This window comes from Hippocampus guttulatus, chromosome 4 (genome assembly GCF_054856545.1).
Source record: "Hippocampus guttulatus isolate MCC_2025c chromosome 4, RoL_Hgut_1.0, whole genome shotgun sequence".
In the NCBI taxonomy this organism is placed as follows: Eukaryota; Metazoa; Chordata; class Actinopteri; order Syngnathiformes; family Syngnathidae; genus Hippocampus; species Hippocampus guttulatus.
In genome coordinates, this window is record NC_141264.1 from 22990472 (window position 1) to 23017505 (window position 27034).

The following is a 27034-nucleotide window of genomic DNA, read 5'->3' on the forward strand; positions in this document are numbered from 1 at the left end:
CATCCGTCACCACCTTTGTACACGCTCTCTGTCGTGCCCCGTTTGAACGTTTCTACGCCTGTTCAAATATTTTCTCCAGTCATTCTCTCACTTTTGTGACTCTGCGGTGCTCAGGAAGGAACAGTTTCTACTCCTTTAATTGAACTATTGCGGATGATGACACGGCGTAAAAAATATATAAATAGGTACCGAGTGTGAGTATGGTCGTCACCTTTGCTTGTTGTTGGGAAATGGGCGGCTCGATTATGGGGCTGCTTCCGGCCACCGTAGGCTGAGTCCATGTTTTCCAATGGGCCGTGCTCCGAGTCAGGCCTGGCGCAGCTTTTGTGGCAGGGTGCGTTCAGTTCTCAGGGTGTCCCATATATGCCTGCAGAGGTTTCTGTCAACAACCATTGTTTTTGTTTGTGGCGTCCTTGTTTATGTCCATCCATCCATCCATCCATTTTACGATCCGCTTTATCCTCACATGGACATAAACATGGAGAACACCATCTCATTGTCGGCAATGTGAAATCGTCGGTGAGCAGGTGGATCTATCAGGGAGTCCCTCGGTACCTGTCAACATGTCTTTTCGGTGTCTCTCTGATACGTGCTTGACATCCCTCAGATGTGTTGATGCTCCCTCCTGCTCTGTTGTGTTTTCAAAAGGCACTGTGTGGCGAGGCACCGGTGCGTCAGAGCGAAGGACGTGGGTAAACAAATAGTGGATCGGCGGAGGCGCAAAGCAGCCGAGTGACATGAACGAGGTCGACGCGGCCCCCTCGGCTCTCCTCCTTGTCCTGCTCTGTTTTCGAACGTAGCTGGGAAAGTTCATGCTTCATGCACATCTCACTCACAGACGCGTCACCCGGAGAGTCACAAACGATACTTTTCATTGTCCAAGGCTGCATTTTTAAAATCATTTCTTTAACCTCTTTTCAACTGCGCAACCTTCCTCCGGGGCTTCCTCGTCTCTCCTCTACCCAATCGCAGTCTCATTTTCTGGCCAAGACGAATAGATTGCATTTGAAGTCCTCTCGTTTTGTATTTTCCCAATATCTCTCCTAAAATAGCGCACACAAGGGGGTGGCCCAGTGGGCCGGTGGTTAGCGCGACAACCTCACAGTGCAGAGGTGCAGGGTTCGATTCCAGCTCTGGCCTCCCTGTGTGGATTTTGCATGTTCTCCCTGTGCCTGCATGGGTTTTCTCCGGGTACTCGTGTTTCCTCCCACATTCCAAAATCTTATGGATTTCTTCCAAACCATACCGTGAACTGGTCGCCAGTCCAACAGTCAGAGTTGATCCAATACCGGGGAGTCACTGAACCACGGTATGACTGATCTGTTTTCCTTGCATAAATTTAGTCGTAATCTTATCAAGAGTCGAGCGCACAGTGTCCAGGTTATCCCAACCATCATATTTCACAACTTTTGGATAGCAAGTTAAGTACGTCATAGTGGACAGTGGTTTCATAGACCCGCCTCACAGTCGAGAGGTCCCAAGTTCGAATCTTGATTCTTCCTGTGTAGAGTTTGCATTTTCTCCTCCGTGCCTGTGTGGGTTTTCTCTGGGTTCTGAGACTTCCTCTTACACTCCCAGAACACAAACCTGGAAGACTCTAAATTGACTGGCAAACCACCACAGGGTGTCCAGCCCGCCTCCGGGCAAAGTCAGCAGGAATAGGCTACAGCTCACCCATCAATCAAATGAGGTGAGATCGGTGGAAGGACCGTACACTCCCCCACCCATGATCGTTTCACCCGAATAAATCATGAGCATCTCATATTTGGATCATGTTACAAATGATCTGCAGCACAAAAGAAAGTCCTCATCCTTGTCATCCATATCCAACACGCCACTCAGCTCAGTCAAGGAGACGAATTCTGTTCACACACTGGCGGGACGCATAACATTCACCATCGCTGACAAGAAAATGGACGGCTATTGAGTCCCCGAATACTTGCGGATGTGTGACCATGAAAACCATGTAGTCGTTTGTCATGTGATGCAGATATACAGGATAGGACTGAGGTGATTTCCAGGACTGATGGCTGTGATCACACTCATCTGTACTTGTCATATTCAAGCACGAGAAGGGGGCTGGTGTCCTTCCCCGGAGGAAGGTCTCACCTTGTTCCGGCTATGCTAAAGAACTACAGACAGGAACAGGACAGCCTTTATTCACATCGATTTTGGCCACGATGTTTGCCTGCGATTGGCTACTGAGTGGTCCGGGGTGGATCCTGCCCCTGATCCAAAGTCAACGGAGGTGGCTCCAGTTCACTCATGACCCCAAGAAGGACAGCCGGCCCAAAAAAAATAAAATAAAATGGCTGGATGGAAGACGATTGGGTGGTACTACTGCGCAGTGGTGCCCTTACATTATGGAAAGTCTTTCGAAACTTATATGTCATTTCTTTGTTTATCGTAGTTGATTGTTTTTGCAATACTAGTGTGGCCTCTACTATCGGAGACAAACTCCTTGTGTGTTCGACATAATTGGCCAATAAAGATGATTCTGATTCTGAAATTCCCGCCATAGTGGTTGACCGGTATAACAATTTTCATTTTTTTTCATTGGGGATCATATTCGTTCAAGAATCTGCAGCGCATAAGAAAGCCCCTTCATGCTCATTAGCCAACTTATCAATCGGCTCGACCAATGAGATGTTAACATGCTTGCGCTATTCAGACTAAGCACAACAACCTTTTTTTGGGGGGGTTCTTTCATCCTTACTTGCTGTCATTTCTCAAAACAAAAGCACTTCACACGAAATGGGGTCACCCAATTACATGCTTGCAAAAAAACCCAAAACAAAACTGAAAAGGGTTGATATCTTAATCCTACCCTTTGCCTCTTGATGCAATATCACGCATTTTTGCCAGCTTCACGAGTTAGCGTTCTCCAAAATCGGATTTTCTCTTTGCTGCTTTGTCATGTAAGGAGTGTACCGGTAGTTGCCCGAGTCTCGCTTATTTGTTCAGTTTTGCATCTGAAAACGCGACTTGTCAAATAAACTGTCTATCGTTCAGGCAAACGCAATCAAAGCTCATTCAGAATCGTCTGAAAGGGTGTTTGCCTCGGTGGCACTCGGCGCATTCAGAAATGTGTCTGCATGCGGTGAATCACATGGCCTCCTTTTTTTTTTTAAACTTGAGTGACAGCTTGAAGAATGGCATCCGTGTTTACATCAAAGAGTGACTATAGCGCTCGTTCGCCATATGCATGAGAAATAATTTGATTCCATTTGGAAACTCAAGCTTTGAAAAGGTGGTGCTCGGATTTCATTACATTCATTAGTATTCTTCCCCTTGGATTGGAAAGAATGGAGGATACTCCAACGTAATAACAAGTATCCATGGATTTAGTTTGTATTCCAAGCACAGCCAAGATCTCTTTTTTTGGAAGGGATGTAAAGCCAGCAACTTATTTTGTTAGAAACGCCGGACAAAGAGTTTCGGACACCTGAGAAAACCACTTTTTGCATTTTCAGTAAGAAGTTTTTGGTTTAATGTGAACACAAAAGATGCTTAGTTTTCCCGCCTGTTCCGTTCACTGTGTTGCATTCATAAAGGAATTAAATTGTCCGAGATAACACATGTCCAGCTTCAAAAAAAAAAGAGAAAAAAAAGCAGTTCTGGCAATGCTAACCTAGCATTAGCACAGTACAAAAGCAGATATTAGCCATGGGGTGCGCATTCCCCCCCAGTGGTGGATATTCCACCGTAGTTTCAGCAAAGCTCCTGCGTGAGGCTGTACAGGGAGGTCATGCCGGTTGGATGCTTTGAATCAGTGTGCCTGGTTATTGATTGACACCTTGTCAGTCATACCTTCTGTCTGATGTTTGACAGATCTTTTTTTTTTCTTCCGCATATTTGCAGGGTTTTTATTTAATTTTTTCTGTATTTGCGTTCTTTGTAGATTGATTGATGTTGACGAATTGGAATGGAAGCATCGTCCGAAATTAGCGGTGCGCCAATCGATAGGCCGGGGAAACGTACGTGATCGGCATATGTGGCTCAAGGTCTTTCAGCGTCCATTACAAAATCCTTGTGACCATTATTTCGGAACCACATGCTTCTTTTGTCATCCCCGTATTTCCCTTGTAGCCTGTTTTTTAAAAAAAAATTATTAATTTTTTTGGTGTATACCGAAGGTGGTCGACACAAAGTAGAACCAAACACATCGATGCATAAACCAATCATTTGGATTTGTTCAGTGTGACCTAATCCATTGCTACATTTTCAGAAATGGCACAATTTGATTTTTCTCACAGTTTTTGAAAGCGGCGTTGTTTGCGTCCTGCGTGGCTAAGATTAGATGGGGCGCTCCTTTGGGAAGGCAGCCGAGGGGAAATGATTTGTATTCACCTGCGGCATCTCAATGGAGCTGGCTTGACGATTGGCGGGGGTGGAGAGTGGAGAGGGCGGGGGGGAGTCAGAGTGAGAGGCGGGGGCGGCTGTGTGGGGCGGGGACGGGGATGGGGTGGGGGGGCGTTGACAATATAGTGCTTTCTTTGTGTATTAATGGATTGCGGTGACATTCACCCACATTGTTCCGTGGTGTGCCCATCAGTCAATAACTGCTACATGTTGGGGAAGAGGGAAAGGGGGCTGGGGGGCAGGGGTCGGGGGGTGGGGGTGGGGGGGGCAGATGTCATTAAAGACTCTCCAGGTGATGGTTCCCGGTCACATCTCGAAACACCTCGCTCCTGCAAATGAGTCCTCCTTGTTCCACGTCCTTACTTTTCTCTCCTTTTACGTAAGCGCCTTCTCATTGTCCCCGGCCGGATTATTCTGTCAACTGCACAAAAAGAGACAAAGTGGAGCCGGGGACGGGCCGGTAATGAGCATCTCCTCTTGCAGCGTTACATGTAAAAGCAGCCACGGTGCGGGCAAAGCCTTTGGGAGACAATGGCGGCTTCTGAGAGGTCTCTTTTGATTGAGTTTCCCGGCTCGGGGGGCCGATTGTGGAGCGGGAGTTGTGGGTTGAGGCGGGCTGGGGAGGGGTGTGAGGGCCCTCCTTTGCGCTGACCTTTCAGAAACACAGGTGGAGTGGAAGGAGGTCCATTGTGTGTGGGCGCTCAGAGAACAGAACGCTCAAGAACACTCGACCTCGCTCCACCTGCCTGAGATTTTCTCACCGGCTTGTTTAATTTTCCCACCAGCCAAATGAAACACGTTTCTCGCCGTTCTTCAAATACTACCGTCTTGTTTACAATATTTTGTTTTGGCTTCGACTGGAGGTGCAACGAGTCATCGATTAATGAATAATGAATCGATTATGAAAAAGCCAATCATTATTTTAGGAAATGATTAATCGTTTTCGTTTAATTTAAACTTTACTTGACTACGAAAAACAATCGTAGATACATTTTTGCCGATTTTCTGACAGCTGTTTTGTATTTTTATATTTTGTTTTCCCAATATGACGTTTTTAGCTAATATTTTGTGTCATGTTCTGATTGTGTTTTGCTTATATTTTTGTTCCTATTCTGTTTGTTTATTTTTTCATCTATGGTTGTTTTTTGTCAATTATTTTGAGTGTTTTTCTTTTCTGTAATTGTTTTTATTAATTGTATTTTTCGATTAGTTGTGATTATTTTTGTTGTAATATTGTCAACTCTTTAGTGTTTTTTTTAAATTTACGTCTGCCAAATCTTTGCACATTTTTTCCATATTTTGTTTGTTTTTGTTGTAATATTTTTTGTTTTCCTTTCTCTTAACATTTATAAATATCTATTGTAATAATTTTAGTATATTATTGAATATTATTTTTTTCTTTATGCTAGTTTTTAACGTTTCAGTTCCGTTTTTTTTTTTTTTTTGAAAATGTTTTTTTCCAACCCGCCTTTTCATACATTTCGCAATCATTTTTGTCATCTGTTTAAAACTTTGGAAAACTTTGAGTATTGCTTTTAGCATTCTGATCTTGTTTTCCTTTTTACTTGTCCAGTACGCCTCACTCTTCCTGCCCGCGATTTTCTCACCGCCTCATTTGCTTTCCCAACGGCCGAATTACACATTGGCTCTAACGGGCTGTCTGAAAACGGATTGTTCCAGTTTGTTCACCATATCTGACGCTGTCGGCAGATTTTTGCCACACACAATGCGGCGGTGAGCTACGAATGACCCGTCGCCGCCCGCTTCTACTTACATCAGCACTATTCAAATTGGCTTTGGAGTCGAGCGTTTGCTGGAAACACCCCTGTTGTGTCCCTAGAAGCACACCGTATTGCATTAATTGTTAACTCAGATTGGAGACGGGCGGACACGCCCGCCCCACGGGAGCTCATTTGCAACAAAACCATGCGGGTTGACTGATGGTGTCTCTCGGCTTTTTATTGACTGGTTTTCTTCCGCGGCTAAGCTCAGAGTAAACTCAACATATTGGCGCCCCCGTCTTGGGAGACCCTTTGCGCTTGTTCACTAAAGCCTTTCCGGTTTGAGACTCGGTAGCAAACTGAGTCCTGTAATCACACCTCTTTTGTTGAGCGCAGAGGAGGTTCGAGGGTTTGCGTACAGTTTCTCATCACGGTTACCAAGGAGCTGACAAATGAGTCTGGGCCTCGTGACCCCCACCCTCCCCACCCTCCACTCCTGAGGTTTTGCCGTGACTTTATTAGCATCTTGACAAGCTGAGAGGATGTTGAGCACCTGTGTTGGGACACGGTCAATAGTGAGGTAGACCAAAAACCACACCAGCCTTCCTGTGTGGAGTTTGCATGTTCTCCCCGAACCTGCGCGGGTTTTCTCCGGGTACTCCGGTTTCCGCCCACATTCCAAAAACATGCATTGTAAGCTGATTGAACACTCTAAATTGTCCCTAGGTGTGAGTGTGAGCATGGATAGTTGTTCATCTCTGTGTGCCCTGCGTTTGGCTGGCAACCGGTTCAGGGTGTCCCCCGCCTACTGCCCCAAAACAACCGGAATGGGCTCCAGCACGCCCTTGTAAGGATAAGCGGATCAGAAAATGGATGGACGGACATATTTACTTCGCTGAAGGGCGACAAATTTCATTCAAGGGGAGACTAAATGCAAGAGAAAATCGAAGGCCACAGCAAAGTTCAGTAACGGACGCTCCAACTTTCTTCAAAATGTTTAGACCCAAAATCTACTTTTTTGGAAGTATTTGAGCCTCTTCCCCCTACCCCCTCCCTCATCATTTTACATCTTTTTCCACGGTGGCAATGTAATGTAACTTTGTATGCAATTTGGACCACTAAACTACTTTATGCTAACCAAGTAGTAAAGTCAAAATGACAAGACGTAAAATATAAATGGGAATGTTACGGTGGTCCCAGCATGGCTGCTCTGACATGAATGACGGTTTCCAAACGGCACCATTACGAGCTGAACTGAGTCGCACCCACTTTCGAGTTATTGACCTCAACTCCGAGGCTACGAGGATGAAACACAGGAAGTGTTTTTATGCTATTAGTCTGCGATTTTGCGCATGCATGGCAGGCCTCTCGTTTCCCCGCCTCAGAGGATTTGCTCGTCTCCTCACAGCAAATTGGTTTTATGTTGATTACTTTTTCTTCCCCCACCCCTCCAGCGCTAAAATGCATCATTTGATGTCTAGGAGCTTTGAGACCGATCACAATCAACCAATCCATAATATCTGTCGTCTATGATGGAGTTTTTGAAAGGAATCGTAACAAGTGCTGATGCAGATTGATAGCGATCAAAACTCAACCTTTTTTCTCAGGTCATTTCGTTTATTCGCGATATGAGCTCGCTTTGCCATATTAGTGACCCGCAACTTTAATGCATTAAGAATCCTTTTACAGATGATCCGAGAGGGCTTTCATATCGTCTCTGAGGAGAAGCTCTTCACATCAGAGGTTCTGACACGATAAGATGAAAGCGAAAATGCCGTTCAGTTCCACTTTGCTTTAGCAGGCAGGGATTTGCGCCTTCATGCCGCCGTCCCGGCCAAGTGATGTTGTTTCAATCTGCATGCTAAAGAGCGTCCGCCGCCTCCAGAAAGTAGCCGCGGCAATTATTGTCCAGGGTGCCAGAGAAGGCAAAGCGAATCCCGGAGTATTCTGGCCAACATTGGGGGGGGGGGGGGGGGGGCGGCTTTGTGAATACCAATGACTCTCAAGAGCAAACTAAATGCTGGACACACAATCGCAGATGCTCACTAGCATCAAGAGTGGATTGTTAATTCCGAAACGATTCAATGCCAGAAACACGGAATATTTTTAAAAATGGATAATCAGAGTGCCAGGGGCTTCCTTTAAGTCCTGTAATAGACTTGAAGGACATAATCCGAGTTTATACTGCTGTCAAGCCTACAGAAATGACACTTTTATCTGTAGTTCAATCCCTTTTTTTGTGTGTGGGTAATGGTTTTCGCAAACATGGTTATTACAGGGACGCTGCGTAATTAAAACAAATAATCATACATGATGGAACATATACGAAAGGGAAACTCTGGTATTTAACACCCTGAAGATGTTGAGGCATCTGACAATTTGGTAATAGAAAATAGACTCGCCCCTAACAACGCCTTCAAGTCGGTCTAAGTTTCGGTGCGGGTGGTGTCATGAGATTTTGGTGAATAGAATTGAGACGCATGCTGACAGATTTTGTGCTCTGCCGATCGGTTGTGATGGAGGCCATTGTATTCCATTCATAAATTCGCTGACCTTCACAGCACCTCCTATACTTCTACTTTCTTCTTTTCATAACTTTGCTGCTGCAAATTGGGAATTTCTCCATTGTGTGACGAATAAAGGGTTTCTTATTCTTATTATTATCTTAAATACGACATCTGTATGCAACAAATCATTGCAGAAATCAATTCATTGAATGCATTATTATTATCATAATCTTTATCATATTTATTCTTCTTCTTCTTATACTTTTAGTGCGTATTTTCCGCACTAAAAGTCGCACCTAAAAGCCTTCCATTTTCTTAAAAGCTCACAGCGCGCCTTAAAATTCGATGCGCCTCGTGTAAGGTCATGACGGTAATATGTCAACCCCAAAATGGCTCCTTGCTGGAGACATGCTGACAACGCACAGTTCCAACTTAAGGCGATCGGTTTCGCAGTTGAACACGGAAATAGAGCAGCGGCAAGAGAGTTCGACGTTAACGAGTCAATGTTATAACTTGCTGTTGGTTAAGTGAACTGTGTCGCTGCTTTATTAAATAAGTTCTACTGACATCTGATCATCGCTACATAAATCAGGGTGAAGTGTAGTGTTCTGTTGGCATTTCCTTGAGCGAAGCTCCATCTAGTGGATGCATTGTAGATTGCGTCTTATTGTGCGGTGCGTCCCATATATGAAAAAAGAATTACAAAATAGGGCATTCAATGAAGGTGTGCCTCTTTTAGTGTGGAAAATACGGGATGTATTTAAAATAAAGACTAATATTACAGTAGTTTCATGTATTACTTGTGCAACTCTTCTGTGTGTGTCTCTGTCTTTAATATAGTGCCCCCTGGTGGCCCAGGGGCAGACATCAGAATGCTTGACTCGGGACAATGTTGCATGCATCGCTACGTTCGGGTCATTTGAAACGCCTCACAGGTTCCACCAACCATCGACTTAGGCCTGTTCGGACAAAATCAGTGCCGAACTTGTTGGCCTGCATTCCAGTTCCCTTTCTCTATCCCCTCTATTTGACAAAGCTCAGCTTTTTAATAGTCACTCCCTTTTGAATCTCTTCTCAAACGACATATTCACAACAGATGCGATGAATTAAAGCGCCCACTCGATCTTCTGGCAATTTACAGTGCAAATGAAAGGTGGTGGCCCCGACAACAGGAGCCCCGATTCATATGTTAACCACACCAATTATTTGCATACCACTCCCCAATTATAAAAGCTAATGAGAAGACTGTGGCGTAGGCGCACTGAGGGATTTCCATTGTGTCACCGACAAGGGGCCCCGGGAGAGGCCTTTGTCAAAGTCGCACTCTGGCTACACATTGCGGTTTCAAAGTACGGTTTGAACACATGATTCAGGTTGAAAACTCAGGAGTAGACAAGGGTAAGGGTTTCAAATTAGAGTTTCACACAAAGGTTAAGGTTTCAAACCAGGGTAAGGGATTCAAATTCAGGTTCCAGGTCAAGGCTCGGTTATCAAATTAGGATTTTAAGGCTTGTTTTTTCTAGAAATAGTGCAAACGACCGTGTTCCCTCAAAGTAGTACAATGGAGCAGGGATATAAATAATTTCAAACAAAAAAACAAAACAAAATGATTTGCAATGAATAAGGCAAGCTCTTGAAGTCTTTTCCACTTTTTTTTTCTTTTGTCATTTTCCGTCAGAAGATTCAGACATTTGCCGTCAAAGTACCCGTTGGACTCGAAATCAACTTTACATGATGGCCTCATTGTTGCAAAGGCTTTTTTTTCCAACAAAATGTTCCACTTCTGTATTCAAGCATTGACCTCCATTTGGCACAGCAGGCTTGCACGGTGAACCTGGTCTCCCCCCGCCCCCAGCACTTATTATTATTATTATTTTTTAATGGCTAAGCCCTTCTGTGCTCGCTTTCAAAAATAAACTTTAAAGATGTCATCAGACACACACACACTCACACACATACATTCTCAACTGTTTATAGAGCACTTTAAAACAATCACCGCTGTATACAAAGTGCTGGACATGCAGCAAAATAAAAATTCATACGACAACAAATATATACAGTATATGTGTATACTGTATATATATATATGTACTGTATATATAATGTATGTGTGTGTGTGTTTTTAATTACCCAGCAATGCAGTCTTGTACACGGAAAAAAAACGACTTGCTGTGCAAGTTCTAAATGATGTGCTGATCTGGAGATGTGAATCAGCGGCACATTTGATTTGGGAGGGAACAAAAAATATTGGCCTGTCAGTGCAAAGATTTCCTCCCTGATGTTATCGGCCGTCTGACAGCTTTTGGCGGAACACTCTCAACGGGGCTGTTAGCGATATTGACTTTTCTGCTTTTCCGCCATCTGTTTTCATATGATGTCGAATTTTCACCACATATCAACATGCACTTTTCCCATGAAGATGTGCGAAGTCACCGCCCCTCGACATTACGCCGCTTCAATTTCAACACAGCCAAGCGTGTACATGATTCATATTTCTCATTGTTCCGTACTTGCGAGCGCTTGGTTCTTCATCTTTCGAGTACTACTGAGATCCTCCTGGGTGAGGCGATGTGAGGTGTTGGGCCCCCGTATCATCGCGGCTCGCGGGGATAATTAGAGCACGCGTACACGCACGCGCACGGACGTCTAAGGCGGCCGGCTGACGCGGAGCCTCCTCAGCTCATTAAATTGCGAAATGAATCTGCCCCTGGAAGCTTTCCAGATAAGAATCACCATGCTAGGCATCACCTCCGCATTTATAATTAACACTTTTATTCCTAATTAGCCCTTTTTCTTTACAATGCAGGCATTTCCAATGGCTATTTTACAGTGCATGGCTGATTTCTGCTTTTCTAGCCAACAAGATCAGTTCGAGCCTCATTTTCTGAGAAGGCACGTTACTAAACTAACAAACGCCGGTGCCCTTCACATTTCTCTTTGCATGCAGTGTGCAGCAGCGTAAATTCAAGCAGCATGGTGAAGAAGTGGTTCGCAAATCTCTTGCCCAAAAAAAAAAAAAAATTGAAGTCAGCAAGCCTCTTGCATTATGTTCAACTTTGGCTGTTCCACTGTCATTTGTGATGAAAATCGGATTTGGTCTCGCCTTTCAGCCTCTACTTTGTGATACTACACAGCGGTGTGATTGGCTCACACCCTCAGCCCGAAGCACACACACACACACACACACACACACATGCACATGCGCGCGCTCTCCCGAAGGAAGCCAGGGGGCTGCGGCCTCGTTCTCTTCCATCATGACCCAAGGGCAGCACGAACAAACAAGTCAGTCGCCCAAAGGAAGGTCCAGACGGGGGGCCAACTTGTTTGGCTGTCAGGGCCTCTCGTCACAGACCAGAAAAATAAATAAGTAAATAAAAAGCTCCCTCCAACCACTATCGGACCTTCCGCAGCTCTGCTTCGTGTCTGACAGACCAATTTTTATTTCTTCTTTTAGCGGACCGTAAAGTTCAATGTGTGCTGATGCGATTAGAAAAATAAGTGCGTCTGCCCTCGTGATGACTTTTTCCGTTCGGTGGCAATGGCTTTAAAAGAGAGATAAAAGCGGGCCGGAATATGACTCTCGATTTCAGTTTTCAAGCTTCACAAGCTATGCAAATAAGAAATTATACCGATGGTATCGCTTTGAATAATTGCTCGCTATGTGCTCTGATATTTGGGTTGTGCGTTAATGTGGACAGGGAATACATAATCGTTTGCATTTCCCCAACACGGATTTTTGAAATGTTTTTTTTCCCATGTTCACACATACATGACAGCGTAATAGGCATGCAAGACCAGGCGCTCACACTCTGTTGCAAAAAAAAAAAAAAAATGCAACTCGTTGGTCAATATGCAAGTGAATCTGTGCTTCTGTACTCAGACTCAAAATATACTCCGATACTAAGACATTGATACTCATACTCACCATGATCTTTTTTTTTTCTTCATTGTACTTTAACGATAACATAAAAGGAGGTCGTATGCGGAAAATCTGTGTGTGGAACTTGCCTCCAAATGTTCAGGTCATTTGTGTGCGTGAGTGAGTGTGTATCAATATGGCACAGAGGACTGACTGATGGCTTGTGGACCAACTGAGTAATGAAAGCTCATGTTGGCACCTCGCCTGAGCACCCCATTATCTGCGATGCATGACCATTGATCTGTTTCCACTCTTGCAGAGATGACTCTCTTTCTCTCTCTCCCTCTAATGTGTTGTTGTTGTTGTTTTTTGTTTTGTTTTGTCTTTTGTCCTTGTAGCGTGAGTCAGCGCACACGTGTCCTCTCGACCGCGTGACTGAGCAGGGAGAGGCGGGGCAACTCGGTAGCAGACCTTGGCGTCGCACGCTGATGATGACGAGGAGGAGGATGGGCGAGCCGGACTTGCTGCTGCCGCTGCTGCTGCTGCTGCCGCTGGCGGCGGCGTTGGAGGTCCCGCTCGATCGTAAGACGACACAACCAAGCACGCAGCATGAGACGGGTGTCAATTAATAGACGTGAAATGGAATACAAATACCGTATTTTCCACACTAAAAGGCGCACTGGATTATGAGGCACACCTTCAATGAATGGCATATTTTGTAATTTTTTTTCATACATGGGGGCACACCGCATTATAAGACACAATCTACAATGCATCCACTAGATGGAGCTACGCTCAAGGAAACGGCAACAGAACGATGAAATGTCAGTAAAACTTATTTAATAAAGCAGCGACACGGTTCACTGAACTAACAGCAAGTTCTAGCATTGACTCGTTAACATTGAACTCTCTTGCTGCTGATCTATTACCGTGTTCAACTGCGTAACCCGATCGCCTTAAGTTTGAACTCTGCGTTGTGTCGAGCAAGGAGCCATTTTGGGGTCGAAATATTACCGTAATGACCGTACACAAGGCGCATCCGATTTTAAGGCGCACTGTTAAATTGGAAGGCTTTTAGGTGCGCCCTTTAGTGCGGAAAATACGGTAACTTGGAAAAAAAATTGACATCGAATTGTAATTCAATGTCAAAATATATAACGGTACTCAACAAAAATGTCTGTTATATGAGAATACATTACGATTTATCTCTTATAATGTTCGTGACCAAACATTTTTTTAACCCTTTCGTGCAGAAATAATGATGATCTACATCATTATAAAATCAGGATTTTTTTTTCTCAAGTGTTTTTATTCATCTTTAGGCATGCAAAAAAAAAAAAATCATGACAACACACATAAGGGTCCATTATCGTGGTTGATACACAACTGGGACATTAAGATGAATGAATAATAGAGAAAACAACTCTCACATGCTCCTCCATTTTCACCTCCCCTCTCCTCACCGCTGCTAATTTAGCCCGCCCAACTCCAATGGGAGCCAATCAGCGTATGCTAAACAAGCCCAAACATAATGACAGCCAATGTCCGCTTCAGGCTGTGACTGACTGTTGTTTCTCCACCCTCAACTACTCGAACACAGGAAGCCAACACATGAAAAGGGATATTATAAAAAGACAACCCATCTACAGAAACAATAAAGTTAGAGATTAAAATTAAATTAACGCGATTAAAACAACATAATGCGCTAAATTATTCGCAATTGACGTGATCAATTGACACCTCCAAATATGCATTTTCTTGTGTGTTAGTTTTCCAGATCAACAGTTGGATAGTGCTTGTTTTTTTTTTTTAGCTATTCCATTTATTGACTATCGCCATTGGAGAACCACTTTGCAGGATTCATTAAGTCATAACTCTCCCAACTGCAAGATGGAGAGATTGCATCGTTTCCACACTAACGTTTGGTTCTCTTTATTGTGATTTATTGCTGATTCTTTCGGGGAAAAGTTCTGGAAAGATGTAAGTCCCAAGTAAGCGTGACGTGGACAAAGCGGCCGTTTTTGTTGTGCTTTTGAGGATTTGATGCCGTTTTGGAAGAATAATTTTTGGTGTGCTTTGCAGTGGAAACCTGATGTGCTGCATGCTAGCTTTGGGTTCTGTTTCAAGTGGCGATCCATCCGTTGGCATGAGTTTACAAGCTTTTGCATCATGGCACTGCTCCAAGCCAGTCATTTGCGTTCTGCATGCCTTTTTTTTTTTTTTTTGTTTACGCAGGTAGTGAATTGAGAGCGCTTCTATGGCATGTGTCAGTGTGGTTGAATGGCCCTCTCTGCGATGAAGGTCAAGGTCAAGTCTTTCTCTGTTCATTTATTTTTTTTTTTAGTGCCGCAGCCCCCCACTATCACACACCAGTCCCCCAAGGATTACATCATCGACCCCCGGGAGAACATTATCATCCACTGTGAGGCTAAAGGGAAGCCTCATCCCAGGTAAGGATCTCTTTATCTGAGTGTGCGAGTAGATTTTTACAACGACAAAAATACCTCCCAAAAATTCAATTCTTTTACGTGGCTGCTCAGTTTTTCCTGGACGAGAAACGGCACCCACTTTGACCTGGAGCAGCACCCCAACGTGCACATGAGGGCCCATTCGGGAACATTGGTGGTGGACATCAGCAGGGAGCGGGCGGAACACTACGAGGGCACGTACCAGTGCACGGCCAGGAACAAACACGGGACCGCCGTCTCCAATGACATCGTGCTGCGCCAACCCAGTAAGTCTCTCGAGGCTTTCCATCCATTATCTTCTTTTTTTGTCTTCAGACTAAACGTGTGTTTTCTTTTCCAAAACACTGAAGTTGAATTTTCCATCTTAAGGGCATCCCTGAAATGCAATATTGCACCAAACACTAGCGCTAGACCGACTACCGGCCGGGCCGATTATCGGCGCCGATGTTCAACTTTTTCACAAATATCGGCATTCGACTTTCTGGAAAAAAAAATAAAATTAACCCTTTTCATGCACCACTAATAACCTGTAACCTGATAACAAGATAAGCTGTCCACTGAAGTAACCGCTGTCCCTGAAAGGGTTAAAACTGTTAACGTGAGGGAAATATTTCGACACATTTTTACTCACCTTTATAAGAGATGCTGAAGTCTCTGCACCTTTTTTGTTATGGTTAGAATTAAAACAAATATAGGTGAAAGTTTAACATTTCGGTTCTTTAAAAATTTTGGAAAATTTCATTTCCTGTCGAGAAACCTATTGGGAGTTCATTACTTGTTTAAGTTTTCATTGAACTTTTTAGGATATGCTGAGGAAACTTTGGGTCGAATTCTAAAGCAAAGATTGTCTGTTGTTTCAGATTGACAAAAATAATCCACAAAATTCTGAGTTTTTATTTTTCAAATTTTGTCGCCACGAATTTTGGCCTTTTGCTGAAAATGGAAATTGGCTCCAAATCTTTTTTTTTTTTTTTACCTCATTTTGACTTTGACCGGCAAATTTAAGGCCGACCCGTACGATAACTCTCAGATTACGCCGTTGTGTGTTACCAACTGTTAATTTTGTATTTTGAGACTGCTCCCTGAATTTTGTCATGATCATCCTCACCTCATGAGCAAGATCTTTCATGGAGTGAAAGTGACGCACTTTCCACTTCGGTATAATGACGCCCCAAGCCCAAATGTTTTTTTCCTGATATTGTTTTAATAGTAAATTTACAGCCCTGGCGTATTTTGACATATTTTTTGTGTGTTTTAAACCACTCCAGGGTCGCCTTTGTGGTCCAAAGAGAAGCTCAAGCCAATCGTCATTCAGGAGGGCGTGTTCTTGGTGTTGCCATGTCGACCTCCCGCTGGCTTTCCTCCCCCGATTGTCTTCTGGATGGACAACAGTAAACTTCTACACACACATATGCGACGTCACACGCTGAGATTGTGCAAATGGGCTTCATATGAAATGTTTCCCTACATGTGGACCCTGACGAATAATTTAAGAAAGACGAACGTAATGGCAAATGTCCAGTTAAGTCTCACTGCTGTGATGGGGTGTCTCCACATCAGACTTCCAGCGGTTGCCCCAAAGCAACAGGGTGTCCCAGTCGTTGAACGGAGACCTTTACTTCTCCAACGTGCTTCGCGAGGACTCCAGGAACGACTACATCTGCTACGCCCGTTTCCCGCACACGCAGACCATCCAGCAGAAGCAGCCCATCGCCGTCAAGGTCCTCAACCGTAAGTGGCGCCCACCTTGACGCGCACTGCGCGCGGCTTGCCCGACGGTTAGACGGCGACGTAGGAGGGAAGCCACGTTTTCCTATCTCCGACTCCATCCTCGGAGACGCCAGAGGCCGACTCGCCGACGGACCGAAAAGACATATTGTCGCAGCTGCCGGGTGTCTGGTCCGCTGCGAGCGACAAAGCCTGCTGTTATTGGCCGGAGCATGATCGTTCCTCATCTGCTCCATCCCCGTTTTTATTTTATTATTATTATTTTTTTCATTACAAAGCATGTCCAAGTGCTGGCTTGTTTGAATGCTTGTTTTGTTGTGTTTCAGTGGACGCGATCAATGATACAATGGAAGCTTTTTACAATGACACTGATTTATTTAGTGGTGAGTTACGGCAAATTACCACTCCCTGCCTTTCTCCCGGTGTCCCCCCCCCCCCCCCCCCACCCGCCTTAAACCGCAGCGGAACCTCCAAAGTTGAACACAATCCGCTCCATGATGCCGGTTGACTCGCTAGTTGTTCAAATGAAAAACTGTTCCCATAGAAATTCATTTGTATTTTGCAGGCAAAGCTTTAAGTCTCACTCGAATCATATTTACCTTGACTTATGGGCGCCCAACTTCTGAATTCTTTAGTTACTTGGTTGATATTTGTGCTTTGGGTTGCGGGGCAAAATTTGAGTGACAAGCAAGTTTCTGATCAACCGCTACTCAAGAGATGTCGGCAGGCGCACAATAAGCAATTGAAGCACTTTAATTCCCTTAACATACCAATACCAAATAAGAAGAATCGCAGCTGCTGTTGGCCACCACTCACACTCAGACGCTCACACACATGCTAAATGACTCCAGGTCCTGATGTCACTCATTAAGCCATGTTCCTTGAAGGCACACGCCTACCACGTGACTACTACAGTATATTTAAATTCTCTTTCAACATGTTATTTTTGTTGTTGTTATATGTATCCAAATACAGAGCTCTTAAATGTCACTGCTTTAGAAATCGTAATATTTGAGCAATAGCATGTGCAAAGCAAATTAAATAAAATCGGCTAAAGATTCCTTTTTATGAAAATTCCAGTAACTTATGAAAACAAACGGATTTGTCTTTTTTTCCCCCGTTGTCAATGAATAATTTTTCATCTCATAAAAAGGAAACAATAAAAATAAACTAACATTAAACTTCAACTTTAGTTTCACATTAAGCTTTAAACATCTTGTTCAACTTTGAGAGAATTTGAGTGAGAATTAGATGATTTTTTTTTCCAATCTGGTTCAAGGGTTATCATCATTCTTTGCTATGGCTGGTCTCCTTTTTGTTGGTTGTTTTACAAAAAAAAAAATCCACACAAACCAAAGAAAAGGCTAAATCCCTCGCATGGAGTTCATCTTCAATTCTTACCGAGGTTAAAATGTGCTTGTATTCAAAATCGGGGCGTTCGACTTTGGAGCTTCCGCTGTGCTGTATGGGATCCAGACTCTCCCACCCACTAACCCGTCAACCTTTAAATTCAAGCCTTTTCCTCACTACTCTAATTTTAGGTACTTGTAACATCCTTGTAACACTAGCAATCAGAATAGCTAGCTAGGCTAAAACAACTTATTATTGTAAACCCTTCACTCCAAACGAGCCCCCCCCCCCCCCACACACACACACCATCCAATCAAAAATCTTTGCTTGTCTTTTGTAGTTCTTGAATGAGCCTTGTGATAACATCTTTACAATGTTGGACACACCGAGAAGAAATGTCTAATTTGTCACTCCACTGCCCCCCTTCGTCCTCCTTTCATGTTATACAGGACCTTCGCTTTCTTTCTTATTCGCCCTTTGGCGCGCGAGATGTCGGATTAAATTGCTCGCGTTATTGCCAAGCGGCACCTGCAGATGACGCCTTTATCGGTTTATTATCAGAAAGTGTTGATCTCATTTGCGTTTATTCATTTCACTCGCCATTGTGGCCCTCCAGAGGGAAAATCATTTGCTGTTAATTTGCCTGAAAATGCAAATACCGGGTAATAAAGTCCGACTAGAGGTGTGGTGTGCGATGCGCTGGCTTCTTTGTGGATGCCAGTGACATCTGGCCTAGCCGCAGAGTGATCATAAGTCGTGTGTGTGTGTGTGGGTGTGACTGCAGAAGAGCCGGTGGATGAGAGGAAGCCCACGTTCCTCCTCCCGTCTGAACCGTCCAGCTCCAAAATGGTGCTCCGGGGTCAGGTGCTGGAGATGGAGTGCTTTGCGGAAGGCCTGTATGTATCACCCTTACGTATGAAGCATTGCGGTTACAATTTGAAACCATTCCCAAGTGTCTTACGAAGGTGTCTGTGGCCCAAATTGGTCAAAAATACCAAAAGGATCGAGAATTATAGCGTACTTTACGCTCCCGATTTTTATTGTCTTGCTGAAATCAGCACGTTTGTTCTATTCCTAGTGCCTCACTTTTTTCTTGGCTAGCCCGTTTTCTTAACTTCAGAAGCAGAGCCCAATATGTGGGGAACATTTTGAGACCACCGTCAGGACAATCAAAGCATTATCACTCCCGAATGAACCACGAGCGCTGTCCAACTCATTTTAATAGCAGACTGTATTGTCATTGTACATTTAGAACTCAAGCTCAAAGGCACACCTCAATTTTTTTTCTGAATTTAGTACGATCATATTTTTTTTGTTTCCAGGTTCAAGCAAAACATTTTTATCATAATTTTTATGTTTTCTGTATTCCAAGTAATACATGTTAAGCAATCAAGAGGCTAATTTGGAGAAGAAAAATGCACACTTACTGAAAACGTCTTTGATGTCATTTCATCACAAAATCAGACAACTCCAAGAAGATCAATTACTTAAAAAAAACTGACAAATTGGAATCCCGCTAACTGCGGTAACTCAACTTTTTCCATACAAGCAGTTCAAAATAATGTGTCTTTTTTCCACTTTTTAAATGCAAGCCCCACTCCTGTAATCTCCTGGGCTAAAGTGAGCGGCGAGCTCCCAAGCACGCGCACCTCTTTCCTGCATCACCAGAAAATCTTGCGCATTGTCAACGTGTCGGAGGAAGACGCGGGCGACTACCGGTGCACCGCCAGGAACCAGCTGGGCTCAGTCCACCACACCATTCAGATCACGGTCAAAGGTACGTCCCATCCCACATGATGATCCGTGTAGCGTGCACTATGATTCAATCTTCCTTCTGTGTTCCAGCCGCTCCATACTGGATCGGCGGCGCTCCCAGAAATCTCGTCCTGGCCCCGGGAGAGAATGGGGTGCTGATGTGCAGGGCCAGCGGCACACCCAAGCCAAGCATCCAATGGGCCATGAATGGCGTCCCCATAGAAAGTGAGTGAAGAAACACTCTACAGCAACACCAAACAATTCTGACCCCCCCCCCCCCCCCAAAAAAGGATATATGCCGAAATAATGACGATGTTGTCACAATTTACTAACAAATATATTTATTCACTGTGGAATGTAGTATGAGTGGCTGCACGGTTAAATTTTACCTTCTACCATCCCGTGGAAGAGGATTTAATTCTTCTGCCTGTCAGTAAAAGCCGCTGGTGTGGTTGGATCAACAAAGATATATTATTTATAGTAAATAAATCATTTTTGGACTAATTAAGTGGTAATTTCCACCCGCGCATCTCATATTACTAGGCAGGAACCACATTTATTAGCATATATGTGTTGAAAATGACCCCTCACTTGTCACGGACGACACTGAGGAATTTGTATTTTAGTACGAAAAACATATTAGAATGATATATCATTGTCATTTGCCGGTTTCATTGCCAACAACGAGAAAATACATTCAGTATGGTGGTGCAGGAAAAAAGTAGACTCATGAATACAGAATGAAGTACAGATGAAATTAAATTCAGATTGAATGATAATAATAATAAAATGTTTCATGAAATAGTAATGTGCACTCATGATAAAACGGAGTAACAAAGCCAATTTTTATACACTCCCTATATATGTATCGATTGAGAGTTTTCAAAAATCGGTCGCTGTCAGTTAAATGCTACGAGCACATGTTGGCACTTTTGGTCTGAAAAAGTAATACATGTGATGAAAATCGCCTTGTCTAGTTCCATAATATTCTGTCACCCGTGAAAACAGATGCCCCAAAAGACCCCAGCCGCAAAGTGGAAGACGACACCATCATCTTCACTGACGTGCAGATGGGATCCAGCGCCGTGTACCAGTGTAACATCTCCAACCAACACGGCTACCTCCTGGCCAACGCCTTTGTTAATGTCTTGTGTAAGTCCAGATTCAGAAAACTGTATTCATCCCCGTGGACCAATTTAAATGGAGGAGAGGGGATCCTCATGGGGGTTGATCCGATTCGTCGACGGGTTGACTCAACTACTACTCCTTATCGACATTTAAAGCTTCAAAATGACGTAGCGCTAATAAGTTGGTTTAGCCAAGCTAGCTATTCTGATTGCTCGTGAAAACACGGGGTGGCGGCGTAAAGTGACGCTTCATCTTATTTGCCGAATAATGCCATTGATTAATCGACCAGGACTCTTCTTTCATCACATTAGAGTCTATGTCAAAAAAAAATCTTTACCCTGCTTCCCTAGCAGGTACATCTTTGAATAGCGCTGCATCAGGCTCACATCTGTGTTGGAGGACAATGTCAGATCGTTATCGAAGACAGTCCCCGGGTTTTAGTCTTTGGTCAAATCTCAACTGGTTATCCAAGGATGGTAGTGTTGACAGCTCCAGCTAACGTCCGTATCTGTCTTCTGGAGGAGTTTGCCACCACCTCCTTGGCCTTTCTGATACTCATTTCCAGCCGTCACAACTCCAAAAACTGCTGTAGAACAGGTCCGTGATGTTGAGTAGAGCCAGACAGAAGAACCGCATCGCTAGGAAACGTCACTAGTTTGGGGTGCGAAGTCCTGCATTCATCATTGTCGAGAATGAAAAGCAGTGGTGAGAGGACGCAGCCCTGTGGGGAGCCTGTAGCGGCAGTGAGGGGGTCCGACAGACTCATTTAAATTGACTTTCTGGTGGAAATGATATGCGAGGATATGTGGCTGTGACTTGATAAATTCAGAGGAGACATCTGCAAACAGAAGCCATCCGTTTGCATTCCCATAACAAAATGAGCCAGACGCGGACACATTCGCATTGAATGGCGGCATCGCATTTACCACCGCGCCTCATTTTCCAGCCGAGCCGCCCAGAGTGCTGACGCCGGCCAACACAGTCTACCAGGTCATCCAGAATCACCGAGCCCTGCTGGAGTGCACTTCCTTCGGCTCGCCCATCCCCAAAATTACCTGGTGAGTTAATGAACCCTGAACCGGCATGGCTAATGTTCCGTGAAAAATCACCAATGAGATTCGCGCTTCTGTCTCAGGTTCAAGGAGAGTCATTTCGGCACGCTAGACGACGAGACGTATAAGGAGCACGACAACGGCACTTTGGAAATCCGTATGGCTCAGCCTCGGAATAGCGGAAAGTACACCTGCGCGGCGCGGAATTCTCTCGGTATCTATGAGAATCACGTGCACCTGGAAGTCAAAGGTACTCATTGCTCAAGACTTGGCCTCTTACCACACTCTGAGTACCACAAGTGGGAGCCCTCGTTTCAATTTGAGACCCACGAAAATAAAGCGAGTTGAGTGTAATGGTTGCATCATAAACTCGTCTGTCATCAGAACCGACCCGCATCCTGAAGCAGCCCGAGTACCGAATGGTGCAGCGCGGCAAGTCCGTTGTGTTTGAGTGCAAAGTCAAGCACGACCCCTCGCTCGTTCCCACCATGACGTGGCTCAAAGATGACGGGGAGCTGCCCGACGACGAGAGGTGAAAATGAGACCAATATGTAAACGACGACGGTAAAGTTATTCATACTGGTCACCGTTGATCTGAAAACATTTCATTGATTGCTTGAAGCAGATTTGTGGTGGACGCCGGCAGCCTCACGATCGCCGACGTGATGGAGAGCGACGGCGGCGTATACACGTGCGTCATGAACACAACGCTGGACCACGATTCAGCCAGCGCCGAGCTCACCGTCGTTGGTACGAGCCCCCCCGTACATCGCGATACATTCGCTGCTCGCTCAACTTTTTAAGGTCCACCTCTAGGTGGTTGACTTGCAGAGCTCTTATTGGATTTACTCTCTGTATGCTTTACACTCTACACTCTTAATAATGAATATTGAATTGCCGCCGGCTAATCTTTGTTTTAATATGGCTGACGTATCACTCCACTTGGTATTCCGTCCCCGCTCGCGGATCCGTCAGAGGCCACGCCGACGCCGACCGTTGGCAACGGTAAAGCCTGTGGCGCACGTGGCTTTACAGATATGCTCCACTTTTGTCTTGGGATGATTTTTCTTTCTGCACGTGTCTCCTGAGAATGCCAATGGATGATTGATTTATTGTCGTCGTTCTGCATGAGGGCAGCTTTTGCTTAGCATGTCTGCCTCACATTCAGGATGTTTGGTTTTGAATCTCCTTGTGGAGATTGCATGCTCTCTATTTGCATGTTTGTTCGGTTAATTGAAGACTGCCCTGAGATGTACCCCACCCCAAAACGCCCGAGATAGACTCCAGTTTAGCCACCACCCTAATGCGGACACGCGCTATCGAAAGAGGATGGTTGAATATTCTGTATGATACATCGTGTCAAGAGAAAGGCCATTGGTATTCCCGTTGGAGTCGAGGATAGAGAGGATCATTTGTGATGCCGTCGCAGTACCTGAAACGCTTTCAAATGTCAAACGCGCTCATCATTCATTTAATCCGAGCATGCGTTCTGCATTATCGCTCGAAAACACATCCATCTCATCCTGAGCGATCGCTCAAGCTCGACATGCATCAATTCATATGCATGACACGTCGCTCGCGCGGGTAAGTCTTCATTTGTGTCTTCTCGTGGCATGAACCCGACGCCGAGCATCTTTGGCCTTGGCTCACATGTTGTCGTGTGCCGTGTCTTCCTTCAGAGCGACCCGACCCCCCGACCGACCTGGAGCTGACGGACCACAAAAAGAGGAGCGTTCAACTCACCTGGATTCCTGGCGATGAGCACAACAGTCCTATTGAGAGTAAGTGTGAATTTAGCATCGAATGTCCTGAACTCCTATTTTCCATGCCAATGCTGCACTGGGCAGAATGGATAAATTTGGCCGAATACCGAACTCTGCTTTTGAGCCACAAAATGTCACTGTTCACGTTTGTCTGCCAGCTAACTTAATAGTTTATGGAACAAAAACATGAACATGACTTCATCTCACAATGAAGTTATGTACGCATGAACCTTGAGTCCATCGGTCGTCTACTCCTAAAAATTATGATTGTAATTCAGTAGCAATTCATTCGTTACGGGGAACACATTGCTGACCCACCGTTGAGACACCATATCTTAAAAAAAGATTTTCATTATATAGTTTTGCTGCTCTCGCATGCTCTATACTAGAGGTGTCCAAACCTTTTAGTTTGAGGGCCGAATATAGGAAAATGGAAAGATGAAAGGGCTACTTTACAATTTGTCAACTTTTTGAAACGCACTCAAGTCAGTCATGAAAGCATTTACTGTATTCTACCGTACTATAGCGCTTCAGAGTATAAGGTGCACTTTCGATGAATGGCCTCTTTTAAAACTGTTTTCATATATAGGGCGCACCGCATTATAATTCACATAATATAATGGCTACAATAGTGGCTGCGGTTGCGTTACGCATCCACTAGATGGAGCTACAGTAAAGGCAATACAATACAATACAATGTAGCTTTATTTCTACAGCGGTTGTCTGTAACAAAGCGATTTACAGAACATTTAAAATACGACGTCCAAGAAATCAGAATATTGATCCATATATAAGGCGCATCGGATTATAAGGCGCACTGTCGGCTTTTGAGAAAATGGAATGCTTTTAGGTGTGCCTTATAGTGCGGAAGATACGGTATGTGTTGTTTGTATTGTCTCGTTAATGACCTGTTTTTTATTGTACTTCCTGCAATTGACTGGTGACCAGTCCTAGTGATGACGCAGCATCAGGAGGTCTTGTTCAAGGACACTTTGACCTTGTCACAAGGTCTTTTTAATTACATTGCATCTCTTGCAGTAGACCTCAGTGCTGTCCAGCATGGCGTGCCACACTTTTAGCACTCCACTCAAAGCGCACAGCTCTAAATTTGCGCCTGCCTGTGTACTGTAAAAAAAAAAAACGATCTGTGTTCGGCCAACATTATATATTTGATCAAATGTTGTATTTATTATTTCACACAGAATTTTTGATCCAGTATGAGGACTCGCTTCACCACCACAGAGGTCACTGGCACAACCTCACCGAGGTCGCCGGTACCGAGACCACAGCTCACCTGAAGCTGTCGCCCTATGTTCACTACACCTTTAGAGTCCTTGCTGTCAATGCCATGGGCAGCAGCCGACCCAGTTTCCCCTCTAAGATGTATAAGACCGAGCCTTCAGGTACTAGAAATCCAGAGTGAAATCTTTTTCCTCTCTGGAACTTGTGTAATATATACAGTATATGTATTTTTCCCTCCTAAAAGCTCCAGATGAGAATCCAACAAGTGTACATGGTTTTGGAACAGAACATGACAATCTTGTCATTTCATGGAAGGTAATTTTTTATAAAGTACAGGAACAAATGACACTCATGAGTCAAGGTACCATACTTATTTTATGATTATGATACTTTTTCGTCATAAACGTTTTGTTGACCTCTTCTTCCGTAGCCGCTGTCAGGCCTCCAGGCCAACGGGCCAGGACTCCATTACAGAGTGATGTGGAGACAGAAGATGATGGACACCGAGTGGATGATGGCGACCGTAGCCAACAACTCCAAATTTGTGGTGTCCGGAACACCCACATTTGTTCCGTACGAGCTCAAAGTTCAGGCTGTGAATGACTACGGTGCAGCGCCCGAACCCGCCGTTGCCTTCGGCCACTCTGGAGAGGATCGTAAGTCCGACTGCTCAATCTCCAGGCTGCCCTTTTCACCGATGCAAAGCTGTTATGCACAAGTTGTTATGTTGCAGACCCACTCGCTATAGTTGAATGTTTTTCTTTTTTATATAGTGCTATCCCTCCCACGTGCAGTAAACACATGTTTGAATGCAAAAAGTACAAGCATCAAATGTATAAAACACTTGCTAGTGCACATATTTGTTTCCCACAAGTGATAACGTGTCTGGTTGAACTAGCATAATTTTTAGGCTAACGTTCTAGCCAATACTTCAATGATAGTTTTTTTTTGACTGTTAATGCTATGTAACATGAGTTCATGATTGTGGACGAACTAGAAGCATAGGGGGTTGATGATTTCCGATGCTCTCCATTTCAAGCCAAAGGTGTCAAAGTCGAGGCCCGGGGGCCAGATCTGGGCCCACCAAATCATTTTATGTGGCCCGCAAAAGCAAATCAAGCCTGTGATGACAGTTTTCATCCATCGCTGTGGTTGGTCAAAATAAACGTTTGCTTGGCGTGCACACGTTGCGGCATCGCCCCCATCAGCACAAAGTATTGTACTGAATGTTACGCTTTTCTCGAGCAGATCACATTGAAGCACTCCCAGATTGATACTGTGGAGAATTCCTTTGAGGGAGTCACGTATCAATCTGGCTCTTTTCAGAGTACCATCTCGTGGCACCTATACGCAATTACAAATCACTTTTAGGGGAGTGTCAATTATTTCACTGTTTTGTGCTTGGCCCCTGTCCTTATCCCATTTTCCCCTTATCCCTGTACCCTGAAAGCGCTGATGATGTGTTTCTGTTTCGTCGCGACAGTGCCGGCCGCCGCACCAGAATCTGTGCAGGTGTACGTGTTAAACAGCACCCTGGCCGAAGTCCACTGGGAACCCGTGCCTCAAGAACAAATACGTGGATACCTCAAAGGGTACAAGGTACGGCATGGGAATAAACTGAACACCAGCGGCACAAATCGGACGACTGACGATCCCGTTTTCGCAGGTGTATTACTGGCAAGAGCGCAGTCTGCACAAACATAACCCCCATCACGCGGAGAAGCAGATCCTAACCTTCAGCGGCAACCACAGCAAAGGAAAGCTGCCTGGCCTGCACCCCTTCAGTCTCTACTCATTCAATGTCAGGGTGTACAACGGCAAGGGAGACGGGCCCCCGAGTCGCAACCAACAGTTTGAGACCCCCGAAGGAGGTAGGAGAAGAACATTTCTCTGACTGTTTCAAGCATGGCTCAAATATCTTGTGTTAGGTGATGTTAAGAATAGATTTTCAATCATTGGTTAAGTATTAACCTATTTTTCAGATGACGGGTCGCTCTGGAGTATGTCCCATTTTGATTGGCGGGGTGGGGGGGGGGGTTGATTTACAAAAACTGAGACCAGTATAGAACAGTAAAGCTTGCATTGTTTCAAAACAACGT

At 44.6% G+C, this 27034-nt stretch overlaps 1 protein-coding gene across 8 annotated transcripts in view; it reads left to right on the plus strand.

The window, feature by feature from the left end:
* The window catches only part of LOC147206686 (neuronal cell adhesion molecule-like), a 70933-nt gene that overhangs the window by 32257 nt on the left and 11642 nt on the right, over positions 1-27034 (plus strand). For 3 of the 8 annotated variants that reach the window (XM_086108564.1, XM_086108569.1, XM_086108571.1), the window contains exons 3-23: positions 12848-13031; positions 14794-14899; positions 14990-15183; positions 16186-16308; positions 16478-16648; positions 16972-17028; positions 18780-18891; positions 19588-19772; positions 19841-19975; positions 20759-20902; positions 21825-21936; positions 22014-22180; positions 22315-22462; positions 22556-22680; positions 22906-22935; positions 23610-23711; positions 24896-25096; positions 25180-25250; positions 25366-25591; positions 26419-26534; positions 26602-26806. In XM_086108564.1, coding sequence (XP_085964690.1) covers positions 12938-13031; positions 14794-14899; positions 14990-15183; positions 16186-16308; positions 16478-16648; positions 16972-17028; positions 18780-18891; positions 19588-19772; positions 19841-19975; positions 20759-20902; positions 21825-21936; positions 22014-22180; positions 22315-22462; positions 22556-22680; positions 22906-22935; positions 23610-23711; positions 24896-25096; positions 25180-25250; positions 25366-25591; positions 26419-26534; positions 26602-26806 — 2824 coding nt within the window. In that variant the 5' untranslated portion in view covers positions 12848-12937. The remainder of the gene's footprint in view (positions 1-12847; positions 13032-14793; positions 14900-14989; positions 15184-16185; positions 16309-16477; positions 16649-16971; positions 17029-18779; positions 18892-19587; positions 19773-19840; positions 19976-20758; positions 20903-21824; positions 21937-22013; positions 22181-22314; positions 22463-22555; positions 22681-22905; positions 22936-23609; positions 23712-24895; positions 25097-25179; positions 25251-25365; positions 25592-26418; positions 26535-26601; positions 26807-27034) is intronic. The other 5 variants (XM_086108566.1, XM_086108570.1, XM_086108567.1 and 2 more) reach the window with 3 other exon arrangements.